Below are 27,661 nucleotides of genomic sequence, written 5' to 3'. Positions count from 1 at the left end.
CCCCCCCCAAAAAAAGACTGGGTATGGTGGCACATACCTTTAATCCTGGCATTTGGGAGGCAGACAGATCTCTGAGCTCAAGGCTAATCTGGTCCACAGGAGCCAGATATACATAGACTCTCTCTCAAAGAGGGGGGAGGGGAGATAGTCATGAATGCCACTAAATTTCATTTTCATGTTTTACTATGCTCAAAGGTAACTCCTGTTGCCTACTTAGAGATACATAATATGCCTATATACAGTTTTAACTTTATCGTGTTTATAAGTAGTTGCAAAATATAAATGTCAATATTCTGTGTTTAAACTTTTGCCGGGCAGTGGTGGCGCATGCCTTTAATCCCAGCACTCGGGAGGCAGAGGCAGGCGGATCTCTGGGAGTTCGAGGCTGGGCTGGACCGACAGCCTCCAAAACAATACAGAGAAACCCTGTCTGGTAAGACCAAAAAAAACCAAAACAAACAAACAAAAACAAATAAATACACAAACATTTTTATATTTCAAATCATGGGGGCATATTATGTGTCTTTCCTGTATAGAGTGTTGCCTCATGATAAAAGAACTACTCTGCTTTTCTTTTTTTGTTGTTTTTCAAGTCAGGGTTTCTCTGTGTAGCCCTAGCTGTCCTGGAACTCTGTAGACCAGGCTAGTCTTGAACTAAGAGATCCACATGCCCCTGCTTTCCAAGTGCTGAGATTAAAGATGTGTGCTACCGTTCCCAGCTTTATCATTCTTTAATTGAAGAACAAGCTTTATATTACTAATTTTGTACCTTTGGGCCATTACTAAGTAAAATACAAGCACTTGTACATCTCTACAGTCAATCTGATAACCTGGATTTCTTAAGTTACTAGCTGTAAATAGAGTATATAGTCTATATAAACTGGACAAAAGATTCCTAGGCAGGGCAGGAGATTTTATGCTATGTTGTATCATTTCTTAAAAAAGTAATTCTTGCCGGGTGTTGGTGGTGGGTGCTTTTATTTTATTTTATTTTTAATTTATTTATTATGAATACAACACCCTGCCTCCATGTACACATCAGAAGAGGGCACTAGATCTCATTACAGATGGTTGTGAGCCACCATGTGGTTGCTGGGAATTGAACTCATGACCTCTGGAAGAGCAGTCAGTGCTCTTAACCTCTGAGCTATCTCTCCAGCCCGGTGCGTGCTTTTAATCCCAGTACTTGGATCTCTGTGAGTTCCAGACCAGCCTGGTCTACCCATTGAGTTCCAGGACACCCTCCAAAGCCACAGAGAAACCCTGTCTTGGAAAAAAAATTCTTTTTTTTTTTTTTTTAAACAGGGTTTCTCTGTATTGCTTTGGAGCCTGTCCTGGCACTGGCTCTGTAGACGAGGCTGACCTCGAACTCACAGAGATCCACCTGCCTCTTCCTCCTGAGTGCTGGGATTAAAGGCGTGCGCCACCAATTCCTGGCTGACTTGAGGTTTTTTTAATATCATAGTTTAGTCTCAAGGAAACCCTCTTGGCTTCAATGTGCTAATACAATATGTAACTAGTGTAATATGTAAGAAAGGTTTTTGTATTAAATTTTTCTTGAAGGGCTGGAGAGATGGCTCAGTGCTTAAGAGCACTGGTGGCTGCTCTTCCAGAGGTCCCAGGTTTAATTTTCAGCATCTACATAGCAGTTCACAACTGTCTGTAACTCCAGTTCCAGGGGATCTGACACCCTCACACAGACATACATACAGGCAAAACACCATAAAAAGAAATAAAAATAAAAAAATTAAAACATTTTTTCTTGAAATTAAAATTCAGTTAAATGACTAAGGTTTAGGGGGCTGGAGGATTGACTAAGCTGTTAAGAATGCTTCCTGTTCTGTAGAGAACTGGTCTTCAGCTCACCCTTTTTTTTTTTTTTTTTTTCTTGAGATAGGGTTTCTCTGTAGCTTTGAAGCCTGACCTGGAACACTCCGTAGGCCAGGTTGTCCTGGAACTCACAGAGATTCACCTGTCTCTGTCTCCCAAATTCTGGGATTAAAGGCGAGCGCCATTACTGCCCAACTTTCAGCTCAACTTTTCCAGAGGGAGGGAGAGGGAGAGGAAAAGGGAGGGAGAAAGGAGAGAGAGAGAGAGAGAGAGAGAGAGAGAGAGAGAGAGAGAGAGAGAGAGAGATTTAGGTAGAAAAGATTTTATTTACTGATCATATATTTAAATAATATGAAAAACTTGAACATGTATTGTTTTTAGTATAAATTAAAAAATGAGTTGCTTTGAAGTATTAAAACAAACAACTTACTTGTTCTTACTATTGTATAATCAGTCTAGGTTTTAAAAAATTGTATAAAACATTAGCCCAGGTTGAAGGTGAACATATTTTTGTGCTACCTTTGATAATAGCTTGTTTTTCTTTTCTTCTTAGGTAAGGCAGGCAACCAATCAGATTGTGATGAACTGTGCTGATATTGACATTATTACAGCTTCATATGCACCAGAAGGAGATGAAGGTAAGACCTGATTTCCATTTTAATTTGGTATGTGGAGAGAGACAGAGACAGACTGATTCCGACTTTCAAATTGAGACTTCAGTGCTGGTTACTTTAAAATGAGCCAGGCATGGTGGTGGAAACCTGTAATCCTAAGGGTGGGAGGATGAGGCAAGAGAACTATATGTTTCTGGCCAACTTGGTCTACATGGTGAGACTCTTGTCTCAAACAATGCAAAGCATGTCTGTTAGTTGTTTATGGGAATTATCTACATGTATTCAGTGATAAGAGTCACAATTTGAATTCTACTTGAAACAACTTATGTTGTTATCCTGGGAGATCACATTTTTATACATGTAAATAGAGTATAATAAAAAGCACAACAAAGCTGATTTTTTGTTTTGTTTTGTTTTTGAGGCAGGGTTTCTTTGTGTAGTCCTGACTGTCTTGGATATTGCTCTATAACTAGGCTGGCCTCAAACTCAGATCCACCTGCTGCTGAGATTAAAAGCCTGTGCCCCCACCTCCCAGCATGTTTTTTTTTTTTTTAAATTAAGTACTTTGAACATGAAAGTTTCATTAAAGGAGCTTATTTTTATATGTATTTTTCTTAAAAGACCTCACCTCCTTGAACTGTAGGTTTAATTGAGATAGTTTTACTTATAACTGAAAAAAGTACTTGCTTCCTGGGGCCAAGTGTTAAGGTTAGAAGCTAGATACTGGTATTAGTCATGAGTATGTTAAAAAAAGAAGCATGGTGTATTTTGTGTGGGAACCCTATTAGCCACTTTAAAATGAGAACTATTGTAGATGTTGTAATTTCAAAAAGGTTGTAATAGGTTTGGGGTTCAGTTCTTATTCCCACATAAGAAGAATGGAGCCGAATTGATTTTTGTTTTTGTATCTTAACATTTCCTGTCAAAATATTTTGTCGGTTACTTGCAGAAAATCTCATTTGACATAGAATAAGTTTTGAAACTTTTAAAAATTCCTATTTTTTATTCTTCTTCTTTACATTATGCTGGAAAAGAAGCATATAGGTTTATTTTAAGGGTTTGCATTTGTGTCTTGACTTTTCTAAGATGTTTTGTTGGTAGGAAGATGAGATAGTAGTGGTTGTCCATACTGTTGCTGTAGTTAGCTTATGCTTAGTGGTTTAGTTTGTGAGGTTGAACTGCTGCGTTTTAAGTTTAGAAAAACAGATTCTTCAAATTGAGTGCCAACTTTTGAAAGATTGCCTAGTAAATGAAAGAATAATCAATTTCTTCACCTCTTTGGAAAAATGGAAACATTTGAGACGGTTAAATCAAGGCTAGCTTTTAGTTAGAGGACATTTAAGTCAGCTTGGGGTGTTAATAAGCCATCCAGTGTAGATAGGCAGATCTAGTAAAATAAATTTAGCCTGCTTAAGAAACAAGGCATAGGCTGGCCTTCCAAGACAGCCAGGGCTACACAGAGAAACCCTGTCTCTAAAAACCAAAAACAAACAAATGAACAAACAAACAAAAAAACCAAAGAACAAATACTTCCTTACCAAACTGCAGGAAAGGGCTTGGGTATTTAAAAGATTTCTAAGTATGTCCAACTGCATGGTGTTAAACTGGCAATGATGTGCGATTTGAGCAACCTCAGTTAGTGCTTTCATTGAGTCAGGAAAGCAGTTCACACTTAAGGAGATAGACTTTAGAGGGAGATTCAGATAAAACATTGCATTTTTTAGATACTTAAATATTTTTCACTGGGCTTTGGTGGCACATGCCTTTAATCCCAGCACTTGGGAGGCAAAGGCAGTTGGATCTCTTGAGTTTGGGGCTAGCTTGGTCTGTAGAGTGAGTTCAGCTACACAGAGAGACCCTGTCTTGAAAAGCAAAAGAAAACAACAAAATTTTCCTTCAGAACTAGCTAAGGCACATTTCCCAATCCTTTTCTCCTATAGCATCAGGAGAAACCTAGAGTCATGGGAAGCTGGTTTGATATTAGAATGTAATTTGCAAAATGGTAATTTTATTGATTTGATATTTTAATGTTTGTGTAAGCAGGGATTTGACCTTTACACACACACACACACACACACACACACACACACACACACACACACACACAATGTAATTTTGCCCTGGGATTTAGTTAGTATTTTATGGTTTTTACCTTAAAGATGAGTATGATGTGTCTGTCCTCCCGTCCTCCCTCTCTCCCTCTCTCCCTCCCTCTGTCCCTATCTCCCTCCCTCTCTCCCTTCTTCCTTTCCAGAAGAGAGCACCAGATTTCTTTATAGATGGTTGTGAGCCACCATGTGGGTGCTGGGAATTGAACTCAGGACCTGTGGAAGAGCAGCCATCTCTCCAGCCTGGCATGTTGCTTCTTTAGAAACTGTTAGTTTCTAAACAGGGAACATTGTAACCTAATGAATCATGTCAAGTACCCATTAATACCTACGATTACCTTATGCAAGATTGATTCAGCCAGGCATGGTAGCGGTAGGTATAGGCAGGTGATCTCTGTGAGTTCTAGGTAAGCCAGGGATACACAGTGAGACTCCCCCCCCAAAGAAAAATTGATTCCAATATCAGGAGCCACTAAATTTTGATGGTTTAGGGTAAAACGAATCAGAAAAGTATTTGAAGCCAAGAAATTGCTGCGGTATAAGTTTTTAATGGGTGGAGAAGCCATCTTGTGATATACATTAATCCTGAGAGACCGTTAGACTCTAAGGCACTGTCTTTTAGGCATGGTTTATTTTAAAAAACTATTTGAGATCTTACTTTATAATATATATATTTTTTTAAATGAGAAACTAGTAAGCGAAAACGGCTGAAAACTCTTTTTTTTGCTGTTCTGCACTTCAAGGGTTGGTGAAATCACTAGCACTTAAGCCAGTGCAAGGAATGCACCTCCCTACACAGTGCAGGGATTAGTATTGCCATCAGCTTCTGCAAGAGAAATACGAAACTCTTGAGTGCCTGAACTCAGGTCCTGACAGGTAAAGAGTCTTTTAACTTATCATTAATAGACAGCTTGAGTAAAGCCACATAGAAAATGATCATTAGAAAATTTTGTGCCAGGTTTTCCGTTAGTGTATCATATCAGATGTCTGCTTTCAGCATTAGTGTGTGAGAAAGGACCTCCCCTGGTGAAGCACCTCCATATAGAGCTCCAGTACATAATTCCGTTTTTACCAGCTTCACTTTGGCTTATATAAGGGCCTAAATTACATTGTTCCTGAAGTATAGTTGTATATTTGAATATATACTTATGGAAGTGTGGATGTGTTTACTGTAACAAAAGAATATTATCAAATACATCATCAGAACAAATTGTTAACTTGTCAAAAAGTAATGGTTCTTCACACTTGATTATAAGCCCTTGTCTAACTTCTAGCAATGTATATTCTCTCATAGAATTATGTATAGATAAATAACATTAGCCACCATCTCTTTGAAATGGGCTTATTTAATGTCATTATTCTGAAAATTCATGTGACCCTTAAAATGGGAAGCCTGAAAATGAAAGCAAAATATCTCTAAGACATATGTATTAATATGATAGAGAATTTCAGGGAGACATTTTCAATGGAAAGGAATTTGACTGTGATTTCAATTTTAAGACAGAGATGTAGGTTAGGGGTTTCAGTCAGAGTTACTGTGTAGCCAGCCAAATAAGAAAATGACTGAATTGGGCTGGGATTAGGAAAATTTGATGGAACAGAAACTAGACTAAAAAGAATGCCTGTCTCCTAAAAGCATTCAAGGTTTGTAGATACAGCTCAGTGGTACGGTGATGGCCTAGCAGTCGTGAGGCTCCAGGTAATTGATTCCCAGCCCAGCAAAATAATTAAGTCAAACAATTAAAAATAAATCTATTCAAATTAAAATAACAACACCATCACAACACTTCTGGAAGCTACATATGGTGACACTTCCTCTCCGGCACTTAGGACAGTGAGGTATGAGGACCACAAGTTTGAGGCCAGCCTGGACTACATGGTTGAGACCTAACTCAAGCAAATAAAAAATCAAGAGAGTCCTCTATTCAATCAAACAAAACATTTCTTTAATTTTTTAAAAAGGGTTATTCATTTATCTATCGTTGTTAAAACTGGATTCTAGGGACTGGAGAGATGGCTCAGAGGTTAAGAGCACTGGCTGCTCTTCCAGAGGTCCTGAGTTCAATTCCCAGCAACCACATGGTGACTCACAACCATCTGTAATGAGATCTGGTGCCCTCTTCTGGCCTGCAGGCATACATGGAGGCAGAGTGCTGCATACATAATAAATAAATAAATACAAATCTTAAAAAAAAAACACACACACAACTGGATTCTAGGGCCTCATGAATGATAGACAAGTTCTCTAGCCCCAAAGAAAATATTTCTAAAGGCCACATTGAACTTTGGTTAAAATTGGAACTTCTGAAAAAGTCCTGGGAACTTATTTCAAGGAACTGGTAATTCTGCATCTTCTTTATCACTTGGATGTCAATACAAGATGTGAGCATAGCCATCTAATTAAAGAAGGAGTTTTAAAAAAGTTGTTTTTTTATTCTATTAATTTATGATGCAGGTCTTTAGTTCAGGACTGCTTTCAACTCATTGTATATAATTCAGACTGGCCTTGAAGTTGAGATCCTCCTGCTTCAATTTGCCAAGTGCTGCGAATTGAAATCACACAATCTGAGGGTATATAGACTTTCAGTGAAAATTGACATAAACGATGTATATTATATTATAATGGAACATATTAATTAAGTTGTTAAATTTATGTGCCATTCTTGCCTTTGTGATACTATAGATACCAAGATTTCAAGGCTGGCAAGATGTTCAGTGGGTAAAGGCATCCACCACACCCCAGCCTTAGGACTTGAGTTAGATCTCCTGACTCACATGGTACAGACGTGTGTCTTGTGCACCCACCTGAAAATAATGTTAAAAAATAAAACATTTAGGACTAGTGTGTAATTAATTGGTAGAATAATTGTCTAGCATGTGTGAGGCCCTGAATTTTGTCCCTACTACTACAAGTAAGTCCTTTTGATAGACTTGAGACTGTTTTGTATGGAGAGGTTGGGTGCATGGTGGTGTACCACTGATAGAATCTTCATACATATTATACAGGCACACCACCTCTGAATTAGGTCTTACCCAGTTTATTTTCAGAGAGATTTTGTTTTGTTTGTTTCTAGATTCTTTTGCCTTTTTAAAAAAAAATTCTCACCAAAATCACACTGCTTTCATTACCATGATGGCTTAAAGATGGGTGATGTAGTCCCAACTTGATTCTTATCCAGTACTGTGTTGTCTTTAGGGTCTTTTGCTTTTCCATATGAAATTTTGAATTAATTTGTTACCTGTAAAGGAACTTGCTAGAATTTGTATGTTGTATCTGTATATGTCTGTATCTATAGGGGTGTATGTGTGTGGTCAACTTGAATGTTGTTCCTCAGGAGCTATCCTGCCCCCCCCAGGATTTTTCTGTGTAGTCCCAGCTATCTTGAAACTTGCTCTGTAGAGCTGATTGGCCTCTACCTCTCAGGTGCTAGAGTTAAAGGTCTGCAGCACCACCACCTGGCCTAAAATGTCTTTTAGGGTCAATATATTATCACTATCACTGTTGTCCATTTGTAAAATCTGTCCCACTGAACTCTTCAGAGAAGTTAAATATATGTTCTCTTCTATGATGATAGTGTCTTCTGGATATGGTACAGTCCCCTTTTAGGATTTGAACGATGAAACATTTTTTTTTCTTCTTATTTTTGTTGTTCGAGACAGGGTTTCTCTGTATGCCCCTGGCTGTCCTAGAACTTGCACTACATACCAGCCTAGCTGAACTCAGAGATCCGCCTGCCTCTGTCTTACCAGTACTGGGATTAAAGGCTTGTGCCACCAGCAGTTAGCAAAATGCATTCTTGTTGCCTATTACATGGACCAGGAATTAAACCTTTAAGTTTGTAGTAGGTAGTTTTTATACAAAAATCTTTTGCCTGCATATCCATTGTATCTTGTCATATTTTTCTAGCTTTTAAAAATTTTCTAAAATTAATCTGGACAATGGTGGCACATGCCCATAATCCTAGTACTCTGGAGGCAGAGGCAGGCAGATTTCCATAGGTTTGAAGCCAGCCTCGTCTACAGAGATAGTTCTAGGATAGCCAAGGCTACAAAAAGAAACCCTATCTCAAAAAAAAAATTCTGAAATTAGAATGCATTGCACAATTAATGACATGCTATAGTGAAATTCTTTTGTTTTAGTGGTATGTAAAAGAAAGATTACATGACATTACACATGTTGGTGTTGTATTTTTTACTTTTTTTGAGATAGATTCTTGTTATATACTCTAGGTTGGTCTAGAACTTGCTCTATAGCCCTGACTTGTCTTAGGCTTGACCCTTCCCACATCAACTGCCTTGCTGAGTTGCAGGTTTGCACCACACTCCAGGTAAATTGCTTGCATCTAGATTAGATTAAATTTGATAAATTTGCATACATATAGTTTTCTTTTCTTTCTTTCTTCCTTTCTTTTTTTTTTTTTTTTTTTTTTTTTTTTTGGTTTTTCGAGACAGGGTTTCTCTATTGTTTTGGAGCCTGTCCTGGAACTTGCTCTGTAGACCAGTCTGGTCTCGAACTCACAGAGATCCATCTGCCTCTGCCTCCCAAGTGCTGGGATTAAAGGTGGGCACCACCACTGCCCGGCTTTTCTTTGACTTTAAAAGGAAGTTAATAAAGTATGGAAAGTTTTTTTCAAAGACCAAGCATTTAAAACATTGGGAAACATTTCTTCAAATGGTGATAATTTATTATTATCTATTTCTTAAGCTAGATTTCTTTTTTTTTTAAAAATCATTCATTTAACTTTATTTTATGTACATTGGTGTGAAGGTATCAGGTTCCCTGGAACTGGAGTTTCAGACAGTTGTGAGCTGCCATGTGGATGCTGGGAATTGAACCCAGGTCCTGTGGAAGAGCAGCCAGTGCTCTTAATGGCTGAGCCATCTCTCCAGCTCAAACTAGATTTCTTAAAAATATTTTTAGTGGGCTAATAAGATGGCAATGCACTTGTCATGGGAGCCTGGTGACTTGAGTTCCACAGAACTTAGTAAAAGTAAAAGAGTTAATTCCACAAATTTATCTTGTGATCTCCACATGTGTTCCTGAGCATGTGTGCCCCCGCATCATGCTCACCTCCATTAATAGTAATCACTATTTTGTTTGTTTTTTCCTGTAATAGTCCTGGCAGTCCTGGAACTCACTTTATAGGCCAGGCTGGCCTTGAACTCACAGAGATCCTCTTGCTTCTGCCTCCCAAGTGCTGAAATTAAAGGCATGTGCCACCACTGCCCAGCAATAATAATTTTATAAATCATTGTTAGCTGCTGGGTGTAGAGAGCTGAAGATAGCCTCAGAGTCCCTGAAACATGAGTTAAGAACAGTCATAAGCCACATTCAGTGCTGGGAACTGAATTCAGGTCTCTGCTAGAGCAACAAATGCTCTTAACTACTGAGCCATCTTTCCAAGTCCTGACAAGCCTGATGATCTGAATTGAATCTTCATAAAATTAAAAGGAAAGGACCAGCTACTGAAGGTTGTCCTTTGACCTTCATGTGCACTTGTGTGTATATAGGTGTCTGCCTTTAATCCCAGCACTTGGTAGGCAGAGGCAGGTGGATCTCTGTGAGTTTGAGGCCAGCCTGGTCAACAGAGTGAGTTCCAGGACAGCCAGGGCTGCATAGTGAGACCCTGTCTCGAAACAAACAAAAGAATATTTTTGTTCATGTGATGCTGATATTCCAACCCAGAGCCCCGTGAATGCTTTGTAATCACCCCTACCACTGAAGTATACTCCAGGCAAGAAAGGTACTAAGGTTAAACCTAGAGCCTTACATGTGTCAGACAAGTGTTCTGCCTGTGAACTATGTCTTCAATTTGAGAATATTTCTTAATATTTGGAGAACTAAATCTCATATAGCCTACCTAGGTTGGCCTCAAACTTGTTTGGTAATTGAAGGTGACCTTAAATTCCTGGTCCTTCCTCCTCTACCTCCCAGCTACTAGGGTTATAGGAATGTTAACAAGTCTGGCTTAGACATTTTATTTATTTCATTATTACTTTTTCGAGACAGAATTTTTTTTGTGAATAAGCCCTGGTTGTTCTGAAACTCACTTTGTAGACCAGACTGGCCTCCAATTCAGAGATTCTTTTGCCTCTGCCTCTCCAGTGTTGGGATTAAAGATGTACCCCACCACACCCAACTATATTACACATTTTCTCTTCCTTTCTCTCTCTCTTTCTCTCTCTCTTTCTCTCTTTCTTTCTTTCTTTCTTTCTTTCTTTCTTTCTTTCTTTCTTTCTTTTGTTCTGAGACATGGTTTCTGTGACTTTGGAGGCTGTTCTGGAACTAGCTCTTGTAGATCAGGCTGGTATCAAACTCATAGAGATCCGCCTGCCTCCCAAGTGCTTGGACTAAAGGCGTGTGCCACTGCTGCCGGGCTACACATTTAATTTTCAAACAATTAAGAAGTACTTAGGGCTGGAGAGATGACTCAGTTGTTAAGAGCACTGACTGCTCTTCCAAAGGTTCAGAATTCAGTTCCTAGTAACCCCCTAGTGGATCACAACCATCTGTAATGAGATCTGATGCCCTCCTCTGTCGTGCAGGCATGCATGCAATAGAGCACTCATATGCATGAATAAATAAATCTTAAAAAAAAAAAGAGAGGGCCCAGAGGTTAAGAGCACTGACTACTCTTCCAGAGGACCTGAGTTCAATTCCCAGCAACCAAATGGTGGCTTACAACCATCTGTAGTGAGATCTTGCGCCCTCTTCTGGCACGCACATATAAATGCAGGCGAATACTGTATATATAATAAATAAATACATCTTTAAAAAAAAGTACATAATGAAATAATTTTAGAAGTGTGGAAATAGTGTTGAATAATAACTGTGTCTGATCATCTGCTCCTGTTCCCATGTTTGTTTCTGTGGAGTTTAAGGTTAAACACAGGCACATGTGTGCAAAGTATGCTCTGTGCCACTTAGCCTTACTCTTCCACTTTAAAGATTGGTTTTTCCTGAGTGCTTTTAAACAAGGTCTTACTATGTAGCCTAGGCTAGCCTCCAACTCAGCTTCTTTTTCTTTAGCCTCTAGAGTACTGGGTATTTAGACATGTATCATGCCTAACCTTAAAAAAATAATTCCAATAAAGTTTAAGATAAGTTTGTAAGCCTGACATTGTGGCCTCATTTCTATAAGGAATCCTGACACTTGCTGTAGATGGAAGTTTCTGTCCTGCCCAGTCCCGTAACTGTTTAGTTCCAAATAAACACACAGAGGCTTATATTAATTATAAACTGTTTGGTTGATGGCTCAAGCTTCTTATTGGCTAGCTCTCTCTTAATTATTAATCCATTTCTATGAGTCTATGCATTTCTATATGGACTTGGCTTACCAGAGAATGCCTGGGTATCCTATCTTCCTGGTAGCTACATGGCATCTCCTTAACTCTGCCTACTACCTTTTCCTGTCTAGCTAAATCCTGTCTGTCTATTAACTGAAACAGCTTTATTCATCAACCGATAAGAGAAACATATTTACAGCATACAGAAGGACATCCCACATCATCTCTTCTGCCTAAATAAAAAGGAAGGTTTTAACTTTAACATAGTAAAATTACATATAACAAAAACAGTTATCTATATAGTTAACAATATTTAGTCCACTAACATTTGGCGAAATCTAAAGAAAATGTTCTATCACCTATCCTATCTTTGTGAGCTATTTGTAGATGGAAGTTTCTGTCCCATCCAGTCCCAAATAAACACGCTGAGGCTTATATTAGTTATAAACTGTTTGGCTGATAGCTTGGACTTTATATTGGCCAGCTCTCTCTTAATTATTAACCCTTTTCTATTAAACTATGTATTGCCACGAAGTTGTGACTTATCCATAATATTCAGCATATTATTCCTTTCGAGGATACATGGCATCTCTTTCTCTACCCAACTGTCTGTGTTCTTCTCCCAGCCTTCTCTTAGTCTGGTAGCCCTGCATGTACTTCTTGCCTGGCTACATCCTGTCTGTCCATTGACCAAAACAGCTTTATTCATCAACCAATTAGAGAAACATCCCCCATCATCTCCTCTTTTCTGTCTAAATAAAAAGGTTTTAACTGCAACATAGTAAAATTATAAATAACAAAACACGTGTCAAGGCTGGGCGTTGGTGGCTCATGCCTTTAATCCCAGCACTCGGGAGGCAGAGGCAGGCGGATCTCTGTGAGTTCTAGGCCAGCCTGGTCTACAGAGAGAGTTCCAGGACAGCCTCCAAAACAATACAGAGAAACCCTGCCTCGAAAAACCAAAAAAAAAAAAAAAAAAAAAAAAGGTGTCAAGCAAGAACTATAGTTAACAATATTTAGTCCATTAACATTTGGCAAAATAAAAAAATATTCTATCATCTATCCTATCTTTGTGAATCTAAAGTTTTATATATAACTTATCTTTTATCATAACTAAGGAAAACCATAACTCTCTGTCTTCAACTCCATCAAAGATCCCAGAAGGATAATATATAAACTCTGGAATTGACAGAGACATCTCACTGTCTAGACAGTTACCCAAAGTTCTTCTGCATCCCTCTTCAGCCTAAAGGCCCAGAATGTTTGGCAGACTTTTTGATGAAGGAATCTTGAAGTATCATTCTGTCCCTTGGCAAGTTCAGCAGTCACTTTTTTTTTTTTTTGGTGTTTTGAGACAGGGTTTCTCTGTGGCTTTGAAGGCTGTCCTGGAACTCGCTTGGTAGTCCAGGCTGGTCTCGAACTCACAGAGATCCGCCTGCCTCTGCCTCCTGAGTGCTGGGATTAAAGGCGTGTGCCACCAACACCCGGCCAGCAGTCACTTTTATTTGTAACCTACTTGTCCAGTTTAGACAGTGTGCTGTCAGGCAGTCCAGGCAAGAACAGTTTCTTGTCCAAATGGCTATTTCTACCATGTTGAAAGCAAGCTCCATAACAAGTTTCTTCGATGCCCATCTTTGTCTCAGATGTAATTGGTGTTGCCAGGAGCAGTTGTCTTCAGTGTCATGGAAAACCCTAATAAACCATTTTAAATGCCATATTCTATAGGTCTTTAAAAGATTTTGAAGAATACCTATCCATTTGAAATATAACTCTGTAAAACCTAACATAACTATAAGTTTTGACTACTATAAGTGACTATCTATAATCTGTATTTAATTGTACATTACATTTTTTTTTGTTGTTTTGTTTTTTGAGACAGGGTTTCTCTGTGGCTTTAGAGACTGCCTGGAACTAGCTCTTGTAGACCAGGCTGGTCTGAAACTCAGAGATCCGCCTGCCTCTGCCTACCAAGTGCTGGGACTGAAGGTATGCTCTGCCACCGCCCAGCTATACATTACATTTTTAAAAGAGCTGCATAAACACAATGCCTAAAGAGTAGAAATTTATGTATAACAAAATTGACCTTAAATTTGTATTAATAAACAAAAATCCATACCAATGCAAAGTATTCATTTCTATAACTTAGGTTGCTTGAGGCAGGATTGAGAGTTTGAAGCCAGTCTGAGCAACATAAACAGTATGATCATGTCTCAGAGAAATAACAAAACAGTAGCTGGGCGTTGGTGGCCTTTAATCCCAGCACTCAGGAGGCAGAGGCTGGCGGATCTCTGTGAGTTCAAGGCCAGCCTGATCTACACGTGAGTTTTAGAATAGCCAGGACTGTTACACGAGAAATCTTATCTTGAAAACCAAAAAGAGGGTGGGGGATGTTTGTGTATCACCTCCTGGCTTCCTTTGGGGAACCTGTTTCATATCTAATGCTAATACAATTGGCAAGAAAATCCAGGAAGGCCTGTCCAGATTCCTCTTGGCATCTCCATATAGCATTCTCTTCTGAAATGGTGGGGACAAAGAAGGCAAGAAAGATTAAGTTATACTCAATTAGCACCTATTTTGGGGATGGAGTTGTGAGCTAATGCCACCGAGTAAAACCCCAAATATTTATTATTATATCCTAACAGGTAACCATGAAACATACAGAATAAACTGATATTAAGGGCAAAATAAATCTGGAGAGGCATATAGAATGAGGATTATTTATTTTGTCTCATTTGGGTCTCCTGTAGCCAAGGTTGGCTTTGAATTCACTATGTCCTGGAATTATAAATACCACCGGGCCCCATGTTATGCAGTACTGGGGATAGAACCCAGGGCTTCATGCTTGTTAGATAAGCATCAGAGCTACATCCCCCAGCCCTGTGATGATGATTCTTTTTTTGTTTGTTTTTATGTTTTTGGTTTTTTTCGAGACAGAGTTTCTCTGTGGCTTTGGAGACTGTCCTGGAACTAGCTCTTGTAGACCAGGCTGGTCTCGAACTCACAGAGATCTGCCTGCCTCTGCCTCCTGAGTGCTGGCATTAAAGGCGTGCACCACCAATGTCCGGCATGACGATTGTTCTTAAAAGTGATAGAACAGATCCTTTCTCTATGTAGCCTTGGAACCTGTCCTGGAACTCACTCTGTAGACCAGCATAGCCAGACCGAGCTGCAGGTTCAGGAAGACACCAGTGTTGCCCCTTCTGGTCTCCACATACACACGCACATGCCACACACAGAGAGAAAAGAATAATTGTTTTGTTGTCTATCTGATCATTTGTGGTAGTGTCTCACTATCATTTTAGGCTGTCCTCAGATTCATCATGGCCCTCCTACCTTAGCCTCCCAAGTGCTGAGGTTGCTAGTGTGTACAATCACACATGGCAGAATTTTGCATTTTTAGGCATTGAAGTGATAATTGTCTTTCCTTGTATTCTATGGAATCACTTTACAGTATGTTTTTAGTTTTGTTCAAGAAGCGAACAACCCTCTATATTCCAATTTTTTGGTATTTGTTTAAATTCAGAAACGATTTTAGGATTACATAAAGTATTTTAGAAATAATTACAAGAAGGCAGCTGAGATTTAGTCTAGCCATGCAGTTTTCATCATAACCTTAACTTCATTTCCTTCAATGCTTATTTAGGGGGTCAATGAAAGGTCTTTCAAAGTCTGAATTTAACTGCTTTGTAAAGGTTTTAGTTTTAGCCAGGCAGAGACCAGGCAGATCTCTGTGAGTTTGAGGCCAACATGATTTACAAAGTAAGTTCTAGAGCAGCCAGAGCTGTTACATAAAGAAATCCTGTCTCCAAAAAAAAAAAAAAAATTAGTTTTACAGCACATATATGAACCTTGTGATAATATAAAAAAATTTGAAATCCTGCTAGTTAGTTTAAACTCTCTACGGGGCTGTGAACATGGTAGTCCATTCCTGTAATCCCATCATTTGGGATGAGGAGCTGAGAGGATGACTGCAGTTTTCAGACCAACCTGAACTATAGTGCAAGATGCTGCCTCATAAAGCCAAACATTTTAAAATTGAATCAAGTGCGTAGATTTTAACAGCTTTTAATTTGTTCACAAACCCTGTATGGCCATCAGCAGACTCGATCAATATCTTCCAGCTCCAAGAAAAAAGTACTCATTGCTGATCTCCCTTCAATCTGCCACTCATTTACTTTATTTTATTTTTTAAAGATAGTTGTCTCATGTAGCTCAGGCTGGATTCAAACTTGTAATGTACCTAAGACTGACCTAGAGCTTCTGACTCTTCTGCATCTACCTTCTAAGGGCAAGAACTGTAAGCTTGCACTGTCAACCCCAGGTGTCTAGGCTTTTTGTTTGTTTTCAGTGGTGCTTGGAATTAAACCCAGGGCCTTGCACACATAAGGCATATTCTGCTATTGAGCCACACCTTCAGCCTCTTATCTACCTTCTGTTTTTGTAGATTTGCCTATTCTAGACATTTCATATGGATTTCTTTTATATTGGTCTTGTTTAACTTGGTTTATGTTCAGTTTCAAGTTCATAGGGACTGGGGATGTTGCTTGGTGGTAGAGTGCTTAAAAAAAGACAAACAATGGGGTAGGCTCATTGAGTAACGTGCCTTGTGAGACTTGAGTTCGGATCTCAGCACCCATGTAGGGATGGGCAGAGACAGGTGGATCTCTGAAAGCCAGTTTCACCAAATCAGTAAACTCCAAGGTCAGAGACCCTTCCTCAAACATGCCTTTAATCCCAGCACTAGGGAGTCAGGAGCAGGCAGATCTCAGAATTTGAGGTAGGCCTGGTCTGTATAGTGAGTTCCAGGACAGCTAATGCTACATAGTATAACCCTGTCTAGGAAAAACAAAAACCACACCAAAACACCTGGAAGATTAAGGTGGAGTTGTTCAAAAAGACACTCAATTGATCTCTCTCTCTCTCTCTCTCTCTCTCTCTCTCTCTCTCTCTCTCTCTCTCTCTCTCTCTCTCTCTCTCTGTCTCTCTCTGTCTCTCTCTGTCTCTCTCTGTCTCTGTCTCTCTCTCTCTCTCTCTCTCTCTCTCACACACACACACACACACACACACACGTACTCACAGAAAAAGAATAAGAAGACAAAACAAACAAACAAAAAAGCAACTTAGAGGACCACTAGTTGAGCTTGCTCTCCCATGCCTTTGAGTTCAGCTTTTGAGATACTGAGGCATGAGGATCAGGAGTTTAAGGTCGTCTTTAGTCACATAGTAAGCTCAAGTTCAGTCTGGACTGCATGAGACTCTTTCAAAGTTGATCCACATTACGGCACTCCTTTCTTTTCCTTTCCTCCTCCCCGTTCTTTGTTTTCAGCATGCATTTATTTGGTTGGGCAGGTGGCATGTACCCCATAATGTATGTGTGGGGGTCAGAGACAACTTTCAGAAATTGGTTCTCTCTTACCATGTGGGTTTCAGGGATCCAACTCACATTGTCAGGTATGGTAGCAAGCACCTTTACCTATTTACCTACTAAGCCATCTTGTGGTACAGCACCAAATTTCTTTTTGTTGTTGAATAACATCATTGTTATTCACATTTTATCAATTCATTAGTTGATGGACATTCAGTGACAGAAGCCCCACACTGGAACTATTAATGATAGTACTATTGTGAACCTTTGTATACTTTTAACATATACAAGTCTTTATGTAGTTCTTCAGAGAGAGGTATAGAGAGATAGAGAAAACACAGATGGGAATGGGTTTGTCCCACCATAAGGTAACTGTATATTTAACCTTCTGACAAAGTACCAAACTGCTTACTAGGTTTCTACCATTTTATAATCTATCAGAAGTATATGTGAGCTTCAGTTTCTCCACAGCCTCTCCTAGATGTGTCTATAATTTTAAGTATAGCTATCATAGTGGGTTTGAAATGGTATGTTTTTGTGGTTTTGATACTGAATATTTTTTCACATGTTTATTAAGACCATATCTTTACCCATTATTTTCATTTGGGGTGTACTTGGGATGTGTTGGTTGGAACTGGTTTATGGATTCTTAGTGTGTCAAGTAAGCTTCCTTACATGGCATTAAAGTAAGCAGGTTTTTTTTTTTCCTCCTGGTTAGTGGAGAGTAAATAACTCAAGTCTTAATTTATCTGTACATGTTATTTTATTTATTTGTATAAAATCCAAGAGCAAACAATCCAGAAAAGGATGTGATTTCGATCTGAGTTTGCATTATTCTCTATGTTGCAGGGAATGGGTGGGGTGCAAGACTCTCATGATACCTTTAACAATGAATTCTTGGCAGTGTACTAGGGTCTAAAGATTCATAAGAGAAAGTAATACCACAGTCTTATCAGAATTAGAATGAAGCATTTCCATAAGTCTGGCAAGACTATCACAGCTCTGGAAGCTGAGGCAAGAGAACTGCTAGTTGAAGGACAACTTTAGGCTATGTATAGCCAGACCCTATTGATGCATTTATATAATTACTCTTTACCAATAAAAACTCGGGTAAGTCAGATGTTGGGGTAAGAGCCTGAATGGTCAGAGAAGTGTCAGAGAAGTGTCTAGTGGTTTTTAATTCCTCCATCCAAAAGGGCCAAGGTCCTCTCTCAGTACTGCCCTACTCCTTCCTGTGTCTATCTGTCTTCAGTCCTCCAAAACTTCTATGGTTAATTTTGGTCAGCTAGTAGCTAGCTCTGCCCTCTGATTCAAAGCAAAATTTGTTGTCAGTATCAGGTGTGTCAGAATACAATCAAACTATCATACAACATCCTATCACAAAATTAGCACAGTATAAATGAATAGAAATGAAATGAAAACTTTATCATTTGTAGTAACCCTATTTTCCTACATCACCAAAGAATGCAAATTTATATAGAAATTTAATTATTTTTAAACTTCAAGTGTGTGCACGAGTGTCTGTATGAGTTCATTACATACATGTATAGGTCAGAGGCTAGTTTTGTGGTGTTGGTACTCTCCTACTTTTTTACATGATAAATTATAGATACCAGACACTTGTCAGCAAGTGCCTTTACCCATTGAACCACATATAATTCTTTTTAAGGAGCATGTTTTACTGATTATTGAAACTTAATTTACTAAATTGAGAATTTTGCCTAGTATGATAGCACACTGCTTTAATCTCAGCACAGGATCTCTGAATGCCAGAACTATATAGTAAGACCAAAAAACAAACAAACAAACAAACAAACAAACAAAAAGGAAGGATAAAGTGGGAGGGATTGCTATGAGGTCAAGATCAACCTGGGCTACATAATACCAGGACAGACCTGTCTGTCTCACAAAACAAGAATGTTTTATTCATTTCAGTAGAAATTTTGTTAAAGGTGTTACCCGCAAAGTCTAGATTTGTTGTTTTCAGTGTACTCAGATTTGTGAAGTAATTTTTTCTTCTTCTTCTTTACAGAAATCCACGCAACAGGATTTAACTATCAGAATGAGGATGAGAAAGTCACCCTGTCCTTTCCTAGTACTCTCCAGACAGGTGAGAGACTGTCTCTGTGAAATCTATAGAAACCATGCATGGTAGCTTCCCAGGGAACGTGTGCCAGCTCTTCCCTGAGTATTGCTCACAAAGTGTTTAGAACTTTCCCTCCCTGTAAAAATTCTGGGTTATGAAAATAAAAGTTTCAAATTTCTATCTATTTGTGTTTTACTTAAACAGAAAACTAAAGATCATTTACTATAGAATAAGATGTTTGATATTTAACTGTTTCTTTTTGTTTTTCAAGGTAGGGTTTCTGTTTGTAGCTCTCCCTGTCCTGGAACTCACTCTGTAGACCAGACTGACCTCCAACTCACAGAGATTGTCCTACCTCTGCCTCCCAAGCGTTGGGACTAAAAGCGTGTGCTGCAATGCCCAGCACAGTTTTGTTTCTTAAAAATAAATTTGCTTAGCTCTATCTGCTGCTGGTTGAAATCTCTGGGAAGAATGCTCCACATACAATTGGTGTACAATCAGAAAGAAATTTTACTAGTGAGGGCACGGAAGGGAAGATTTGTTGGTATGTTAGTTACTATATTTTGGCATAAAAGCACAAAGAAAGTAGATGACCATCAGAGCTTAATATAGAAGAAATTATATGAAAATCAATTTGGGAGCCAGGCTGTTATACAGAGACACTGGGATTATAAAGACATGTGCCACCACCGCCCTGATAAAAATAAATCTTAAATGAGAAAGATATGTGATGATAAAAATGTCTCTGTAATACCTGGTAGAGATAAACCCATGTAATTACTTTTGAAAACCAGCTTGTTAGTACCTGCAAAGAGCCCAAATGGATTCATGACATTTAACTCACATTTGACTCAGCAGTTCTGTTAGTATGAATATGTTCTAAGGAAAAGTTTATACCAAAAATGTATTATACCAAAAAGTGTAGGCATTTTTAAAAAGTAAGATATTATATGTGTTGGTGAGAATAATTAGAACTAACATTTGTTCAGCACTGAGTTAACAAGTTCATTATGGCATATTAGTATAAGTGAAATATATTTAACAGTAAAAGTTTGTTAATTAGCCTAGCATTAGTGGCGCACACCTTTAATCCCAGCACTCAGGAGGCAGAGACAGATGGATCTCTGAGTTTGAGGCCAGCTTGGTCTACAGAGTTCCAGGACATGCTCCAAACCCTGTCTCAACCCCCCCCCCCCCCAGTTTGTTGATTCTTATTACTATAATAAAGTGTTTATTATAATACAAACTTTAAAACTCTGAAGTATATATTCATGTTGATGCATCCTATCTCTAAAGTAGTACCAATAGAATGATGCTCAGCTGGAGATAGTAGCTCACACCAGTAATCTCAGCACTTGGGAGATAGAAACAGAATCAGGAGGCACATGGACTAGGCCAAACCCCATCTTAGTACTTCCTCTCTGTTTTCTCTGCAGATGTCTGGATTATGTCTAAATATTTACACAGCTGTTGTTTTTATCCTTGTTTGTACCTATTGTCTGGTTTCTAAAAAAATTATTAAAAATTGGCGTGTGTCTAATGTATGTATATGTGCATACACATAGTATGGCTTTTGGAAGTCATACTATGATGAATTAAATGTTTTTTTGTTTTTTGTTTTTTGTTTTTTTTTTTGGTTTTTCCAGACAGGGTTTCTCTGTGGCTTTGGAGGCTGTCCTGGAACTAGCTCTTGTAGACCAGGCTGGCCTCGAACTCACAGAGATCCGCCTGCCTCTGCCTCCCAAGTGCTGGGATTAAAGGCGTGCGCCACCAACGCCCGGCAAATTAAATGTTTTTTAAATGTGTTTATTTTTATGTGTATGGGTGTTTTGCCTAAACATATTTGTGTATGTCTGCATGCATGCATGCATGTGTATCACATGTATGCAGAACCCACAGTAGCCAGAAGTGGATGTTGGATCCCCTGGGACTGGAGTCAAAGAAGTTTGTGAGCCAACATGTGGGTGCTGGGAATTGAACCCTGATCTTCTGGAAGAGCAGTTAGTCATTTTAACTTTGAGTCATCTTTACAGCTCCTCCTCCTCTTAAGTAAAAGTTTCAGAAAATATAATTTAATATGTTCCAAAAAATAGAGGAAAAAAACAACAAAGAAATGCACCAGGCAGTGGTGATGAACACTTTTAATCCCAGCACTCCGGAGGCAGAGGCAGGCGGATCTCTGTGAGTTCCAGACCAACCCAGTCTACAAGAGCTAGTTCCAGGACAGTCTCCAAAGCCACGGAGAAAAGAAACCCTGCCTCGAAACAACCCCCACTCTCCCACCCCGGGAAAAAAAAATCTCTTTGAATTAAACACAGGCGCTTTCAGTCTACAAAAAAACACCTTTGGAGGCCGGGTGGTGGCTTATACCTTTAGTTCCCGCACTCAGGAGGCAGAAGCAAGAGGATCTCTTTCAGATAGAGACCAGCCTGGTCTACATGTGAGTTCTAGGACAGCCAGGGGGCTGGGGAAACAAACAAAAAAATCAGAGTTAAACTTTGGCTGCTGGGCACTTACAGAGACAAACTGGCCAGGACTTGTAGGGTATAGGTCAGCCTGGGGTTGCTGTATCAGTTTAGAATGTGAGCTGTTACTTGATAAAAATAAAATAATTTTAGTCTGGCACAGGGCATTACTCCCAGCACTCTGCAGGTAGACCTAGGAGGATCTATGAGTTTGAGATCATTATGCTCTACAGAGCTGCAGGACAGCCAGGACCACGTAGAGAGATCCTGTCTCAAAAAAACAAAACAAAACAAAACAAAAAGTAACTTTATATGTATGAATATTTTGCCTCCATATTTGTGCACTAAGTGTGTGCCTGATTCTAGTGGAAGCCAGAAGAGATGGTCGGATCTCCTAGAACTGGATATACAAATGGTTGTGTGCCATGTGAGAGCTGGAGATCAAACCTGGGTCACCTGGAAGAGGAACCAGTGCTCTTAACCGCTAAACTATCATGCCAGCCCTCCCACTGAAAAAAGTACATATGATTAAGGGACTGTTCCCTCCCTCTCTCCCTCCCTCCCTCCCATTATGCTTTTTTGAGGCAGGGTTTCTCTGTGTCACAACTCTTGACTGTTCTGGACACCACCGTATATTCTATGTTTATCCTGTGAGAATATTAGAAATCAATAACAAAGTTGGGCAAAATGGCACATGCCTTTAATCCCAGCTTTTGGGGTACAGAGTCAGGCAGATCTGTGAGTTTCAGGTGATGGTCTACATAGTTAGTCACTGGACAGCCAGAACTATATAAGAGAAATCCTGTTTCAAAAAAAAAAAGGCAAGCCGGGCGGTGGTGGCGCACGCCTTTAATCCCAGCACTCGGGAGGCAGAGGCAGGCAGATCTCTGTGAGTTCGAGGCCGGGCTGGACTGACAGCCTCCAAAACAATACAGAGAAACCCTGTCTCGTAAAAACAAAAACAAAAACAAAAAAAAAGGCAAAAAATTTCCTTATATTGAATAATTGAGTCAAACTTGTTAGGAAAGTTAAATTCACACAGCATTTGGTTAGTGTGTGCAAAGCCAAATGCAGTTCTCAGTACTGCAAAAATATAAAAAGTGAAGAAGAAAATTAAAAAATGCTAAACATCATGGCATGTATTTGTAGTCCTGGCTATTTAAGAAGCTGAAATGAGAGCATCATGAGAAAACTAGTAAGACTCCATCGAAAATAATAAACAGAGAAACAAGAAGATTAGAAATGATTTAGAACTGAATAAGAAAATTGCTACATATCAAAACATAACGAATATAAGTAAAGTGCTGTACAAGCAGGATATATATATATATATATATAGTTAAAAAGAAAGACCAAGTTAATCAGCTAGACATCAAGCTCCAGTGACCAAAAACAGATAACTACGAGAAAGTCTACTGTCATGTTCAAGGACTTGAATTCAATTTCCATGTGAGAAAATACAGGTTTGCTACTTACGAGAAGCCTGACAACCTGAGTTTGATCTCCAGGACTCACATAAAAAGCCAGGTGAGGCTAGGTGAGGAGGTGGAGACAGGAGGATCACTTGCTAGCCAGCTATTCTTTAGTGACATGGCCATGCGCACCCACCCAGCCTAGGCATCATACTTCAGTTCAAAAAAAAAAAAAATAGAGCAAGCAAAAGCCCGTCTCTGCTATATTAGGCTTTTTAGTTTGCTTCTTTGTTCACAGTACCAGAGATTAAACCCAGAGCCTCATACCCAGGCATTCCACCTCTAATCTGTGTCACCTGAACCACTCTCTCTGTCTTTGTTTTGTTTTAGTTTTTTTTTGTTGTTGTTGTTGTTTTGTTTTCTAGAAAGGGTTTCTCTGTGTAATCATGGCTGTCCTGGAACTTGCTCTATAAGCCAGGCTGGCCTCAAATTCACAGAGATCCACCTGCCTCTAGCTCCTGAGTACTGGGATTAAAGGTGTGTGCCACCACCACTGGCTCTTTTCAAAATTTTGTCAGATTATAGAACTGGTCTTGGATGATGATTGAGTAAATATTGAACATAGTCTTATGATTTTTAGTTTTTAGTAGGCTTTGTGTTTTGTCCCTTTAAACTTAACAACTGTAGCAGTTATCACATAGCTGAGTAAAACATCTCTGACTGGGGCATCATTCTATAATATTGGTTAATAACCCATAATCAAGGTCTAAAAGCTTGAGAACAGTTTTCAGAGTACTGTAAAGTGGTATCAATATGGAGAAACATAGTTGTTCTTAGTGTTTTCCCTTTTACATATATTGGTCTTTAGTTTTATAGCATTTAATAAACTTACTAAATTTCTTATTAAAATACTTCACGATATATAAATTTTATAATTATAACTCAAACTTTCAACATTTGCGTTTTTGATGGATATTGTGATTATTTTAGTCGTTTAATTTTAATCATTTTATGTTTTTTGTTTTTTATATTTTGAGACACGGTGTCACTTTGTAGTTCTGGCTGACCTGGAGCTCTCTCAGCTTTGTAGACCAGGCTGATCTCAAACTCACAGAGAGATCTGCCCAAATGCTGAGATTAACAGTGTGGGCCACTAAGCTGGCTTTATGTTTTTAAAGGTTTAATATCCAAACATAAGTAGGTTGGATATTGAAATTAAGTATCTAATTTGAGGAAACAAGTAGTTACATGTGAATAGGTGTAAAAAAGACCAGGCGGCAGTTGGTTCATAATGGTATTTGATAAATGAGATTTGTCAAAAGCCCTTTTTTTTTCTACTCACAGTAAAATTTTATGTTAATGGTAATAACTTTGTGATTAGTATTGTATAATGTGAAACTAATTTATTAATGATTTAAAAAACATTTAACTTGTGTTTTGTTTGAATTTCAGGTAATTATCCTTTCCAATACTTTGTATTTTGTTTAGTAAGCCACTCTTTGGAAGTGGTCACTGTCAGTATCTTGTTATGGTTTGATGGCCTTGGAGATTTAAAACCAAGTAAAAGTGTAAGCAGCCTTTCTTATTTAGTTCTGAGTTTTAAACCCACTTTTGTTCCAAATAGGAAAACTGAAAGTAGATTTACTGTGAATATGAGTTATATTAGAAAGCATCTTGACAGTGAAAGCAGACTGCCAACTTCATCTGTGGAACTGTAACATAAAATCAGTCAGTTCCCATTAAGGGTAATGAGATTTAGAACAATCTATTATATTTTCTTTGTAAAATATAATAATGTTAATACATATTAAATTCCTATAGAGAATAAAACAATTTTCTTACATTTTTACACTAGCTATAACTTCTTTTTTGTTTTAAGGTTTATTTACTTTGTGTATGAGTGTTCTATCTGCATGTACACCTGCATGCCAGAAAAGGGCATCAGATCACACTATATATTGTTGTGAGCCACCATGTGGTTGCTGGGAATTGAACTCAGGACCTCCGAAGAGCAGCCAGCTCTTATCTTCTGAACCATCTTTCCAGCCCTAGTAGTTAATTCTTAATAGCATCATTAATAAGACTCTTAGGAGTCTTATAACTGTGATAGTATTTATTATCCTAGTAATCTGCTATTCTCATTAAAGAAAAAAATATTCACTGGAGTTTGGGATATAGCTTAGTGGCAGAGAACCATCTTAGCATTATTCCTGATGTCCTGGGTTCATGCTAGTACTACACACCAAAAAATATTCATTGTCCATTAAGATGTCATAGATCAAATGTCTAATTTTAAAACTATACCTATCACAGATAGATGTCTCTCCAGTTGAGCTTCAGTTAAGCTGTTAGTGTTGTTTTCCAGGACGATTATTTTAAGAGTGTGACACTAGTTAATGCTTACTCTTTGCTATTGTAGTCTGAAATTCTGTCTTAAATAACTATCAGAATCACTTAGTGACACGTAAGAAAATGAGTTTAGCCACATGGCAGACACACTTGTTGTAGAGGCAGTGCCTTTTGTCCTTTGCCAGTTGTGTAGACTTCCAAAGAACAAATTCAGTTTTAGGCATGGATTTTGATTTTGTAAGAGCATACAAAAATATATGTCAAAGGAGAAAAAAATCAGTTACATTTAATCAGTATCAGACATTTCAAAATGACAATTTGAAATATTAGGATATAAAGTCTGGCATGATTGGCTAATCATTTTCCTCATATCTTTAATTTGTTAGCCTCACATTCTCCTGATCTTATTATAAGTAGGCATGTGGAAAAGATCAGGTCCAAAGTCAACATTTTTTCAAAATTCTTTGTGTGTGTGTGTGTGTGATTTGTGAAGTGTAGAATGGGACTGTTGTTTTACCATGCATCTGAATTTAGCAGGTGAATATTAGATTTAATTATCTTTATTCTATTGTTAAAAACAGTATATAAAAGCAAAATTCGAATGTATAGGCAAAAACTCATTTTGCTCTTAAAACAATATGGATATGTATTTAGGTTGCATTTTTGCTTCAATTTAGTAGTTTCTTTAGTATTAGTGCTCAGATGATTGAGTTGATTCTGAGAGGTTTTTTTTGCCCTTTCATTGATCAAATAATTATTCTTTACTATATTTCCTTACAAGAATATGCAATCAGTGTTCTATCTGGATCAAACAAATGCTGTCTTTAATGGTAGAATAATTGGCTGCATTTACTTTGTGTGCATGAAGTTATCAAAAAGGACTAATCACATGGTATAATTGGCAGAGAGTATGTTTTGGGTAAAAACATCCTTGCTGCTTACTTACTATATGACCTTTGCAAAGCTACTTTAAATTTTCAGCCCTCATTTCCTCTCCTAAAAGAGGGGAACACTACCTCCCAACTTTATAAAGCTGGAGGTCTCATGCATAAAAACATGTGTCAGACATTTAATAATGAGTGTTGTCTTTCTTATTCTTGTTTCATATATTGTGGGCATTTGAGACTTACTGAAGATGTTTTCTAGACAGACTTTAAGGATTAGTTTACCATTTATGCCAATCACTAGAGTATTCTCTTCAGTGCCAAAAGGAGTATTTGAGAAAGGAAATGCTTTGAACATTGTAATATCCAGTTGAATATAGTGTCTTGGGTATATTTCTGATACTTGATATTTATTAACATCTCCATAAAAAGATCTCTATTCATCTTCAATCACAGGTACAGGAACTTTAAAGATAGATTTTGTTGGAGAGCTGAATGACAAAATGAAAGGTTTCTATAGAAGTAAATATACCACCCCTGCTGGAGAGGTACGCTATGCTGCTGTCACACAGTTTGAGGTATGTGTTGCTCTTTACTAATGTAATTCTTTTTGGTTTCTAGTTTCTACTTTTTAAATTGTTTTTGGTTTTTGAGACAGGGTCTCACTATGTAGTTCTATCTGTCCTGCAACTCACTTTGTATACCAGGCTGATCTTGAGCTCAGAGATCCTCCTGAGTCCTGGGATTAAAGGTGCACACATGCCCATCCACTAATGTAATTTTTTTCAGTTGTTGTTTTTCTTTTCTTTTTTCTCAAGGCAAGGTCTCTCTGTGTAGCACTGGCTGGCCTGGAACTCCCTGCCTCTGCTGGGGATTAAAGGAGTGCACCACTATGTCTGCCCTAGAATATGTATTTTATATTCAGGGTTATTTTTATCTATGTAAAGGAGATGACTAGGGCTGGGGAGATAATTCAATGCTGGTACTCACATTGGACAACTAAGCAACTCCAGCTCCAGGGTATCTGACATCCTTTGGCCTCTCTGAGGGTATCTGCTCTGCCCTGCAGGTATGAGCCCACACGAGAATAATTTTTTTAAATTTATTTAATGTACACAGTGTTCATCTGCATAGCAGAAGAGGGCACCAGATCTCATTACAGATGGTCCTGAGCCACCAAGTGGTTGCTGGGAATTGAACTTAGGACCTCTGGAAGGACAGCCAGTACTCTTAACTTCTGAGACATCTCTCTAGCCCCCAA

General features: G+C 38.4%; 1 protein-coding gene across 3 annotated transcripts in view; it reads left to right on the top strand.

Annotated features, from left to right (window-relative positions):
• Positions 1-27,661, top strand: part of Npepps (aminopeptidase puromycin sensitive) — a 76,221-nt gene that overhangs the window by 6,549 nt on the left and 42,011 nt on the right. For 2 of the 3 annotated variants that reach the window (XM_040749595.1, XM_040749594.1), the window contains exons 2-4: positions 2,384-2,468; positions 19,237-19,314; positions 26,857-26,978. In XM_040749595.1, the coding sequence (XP_040605529.1) occupies positions 2,384-2,468; positions 19,237-19,314; positions 26,857-26,978 (285 nt within the window). Of the gene's footprint in view, positions 1-2,383; positions 2,469-19,236; positions 19,315-24,630; positions 24,736-26,856; positions 26,979-27,661 lie in introns of those variants that run through there. The other variant, XM_040749596.1, reaches the window with a different exon arrangement.

The sequence above is a fragment of the Mesocricetus auratus genome, unplaced genomic scaffold, assembly GCF_017639785.1.
Source record: "Mesocricetus auratus isolate SY011 unplaced genomic scaffold, BCM_Maur_2.0 Super-Scaffold_100007, whole genome shotgun sequence".
Lineage (NCBI taxonomy): Eukaryota > Metazoa > Chordata > Mammalia > Rodentia > Cricetidae > Mesocricetus > Mesocricetus auratus.
This window is presented reverse-complemented; position numbering and strand designations above follow the sequence as displayed.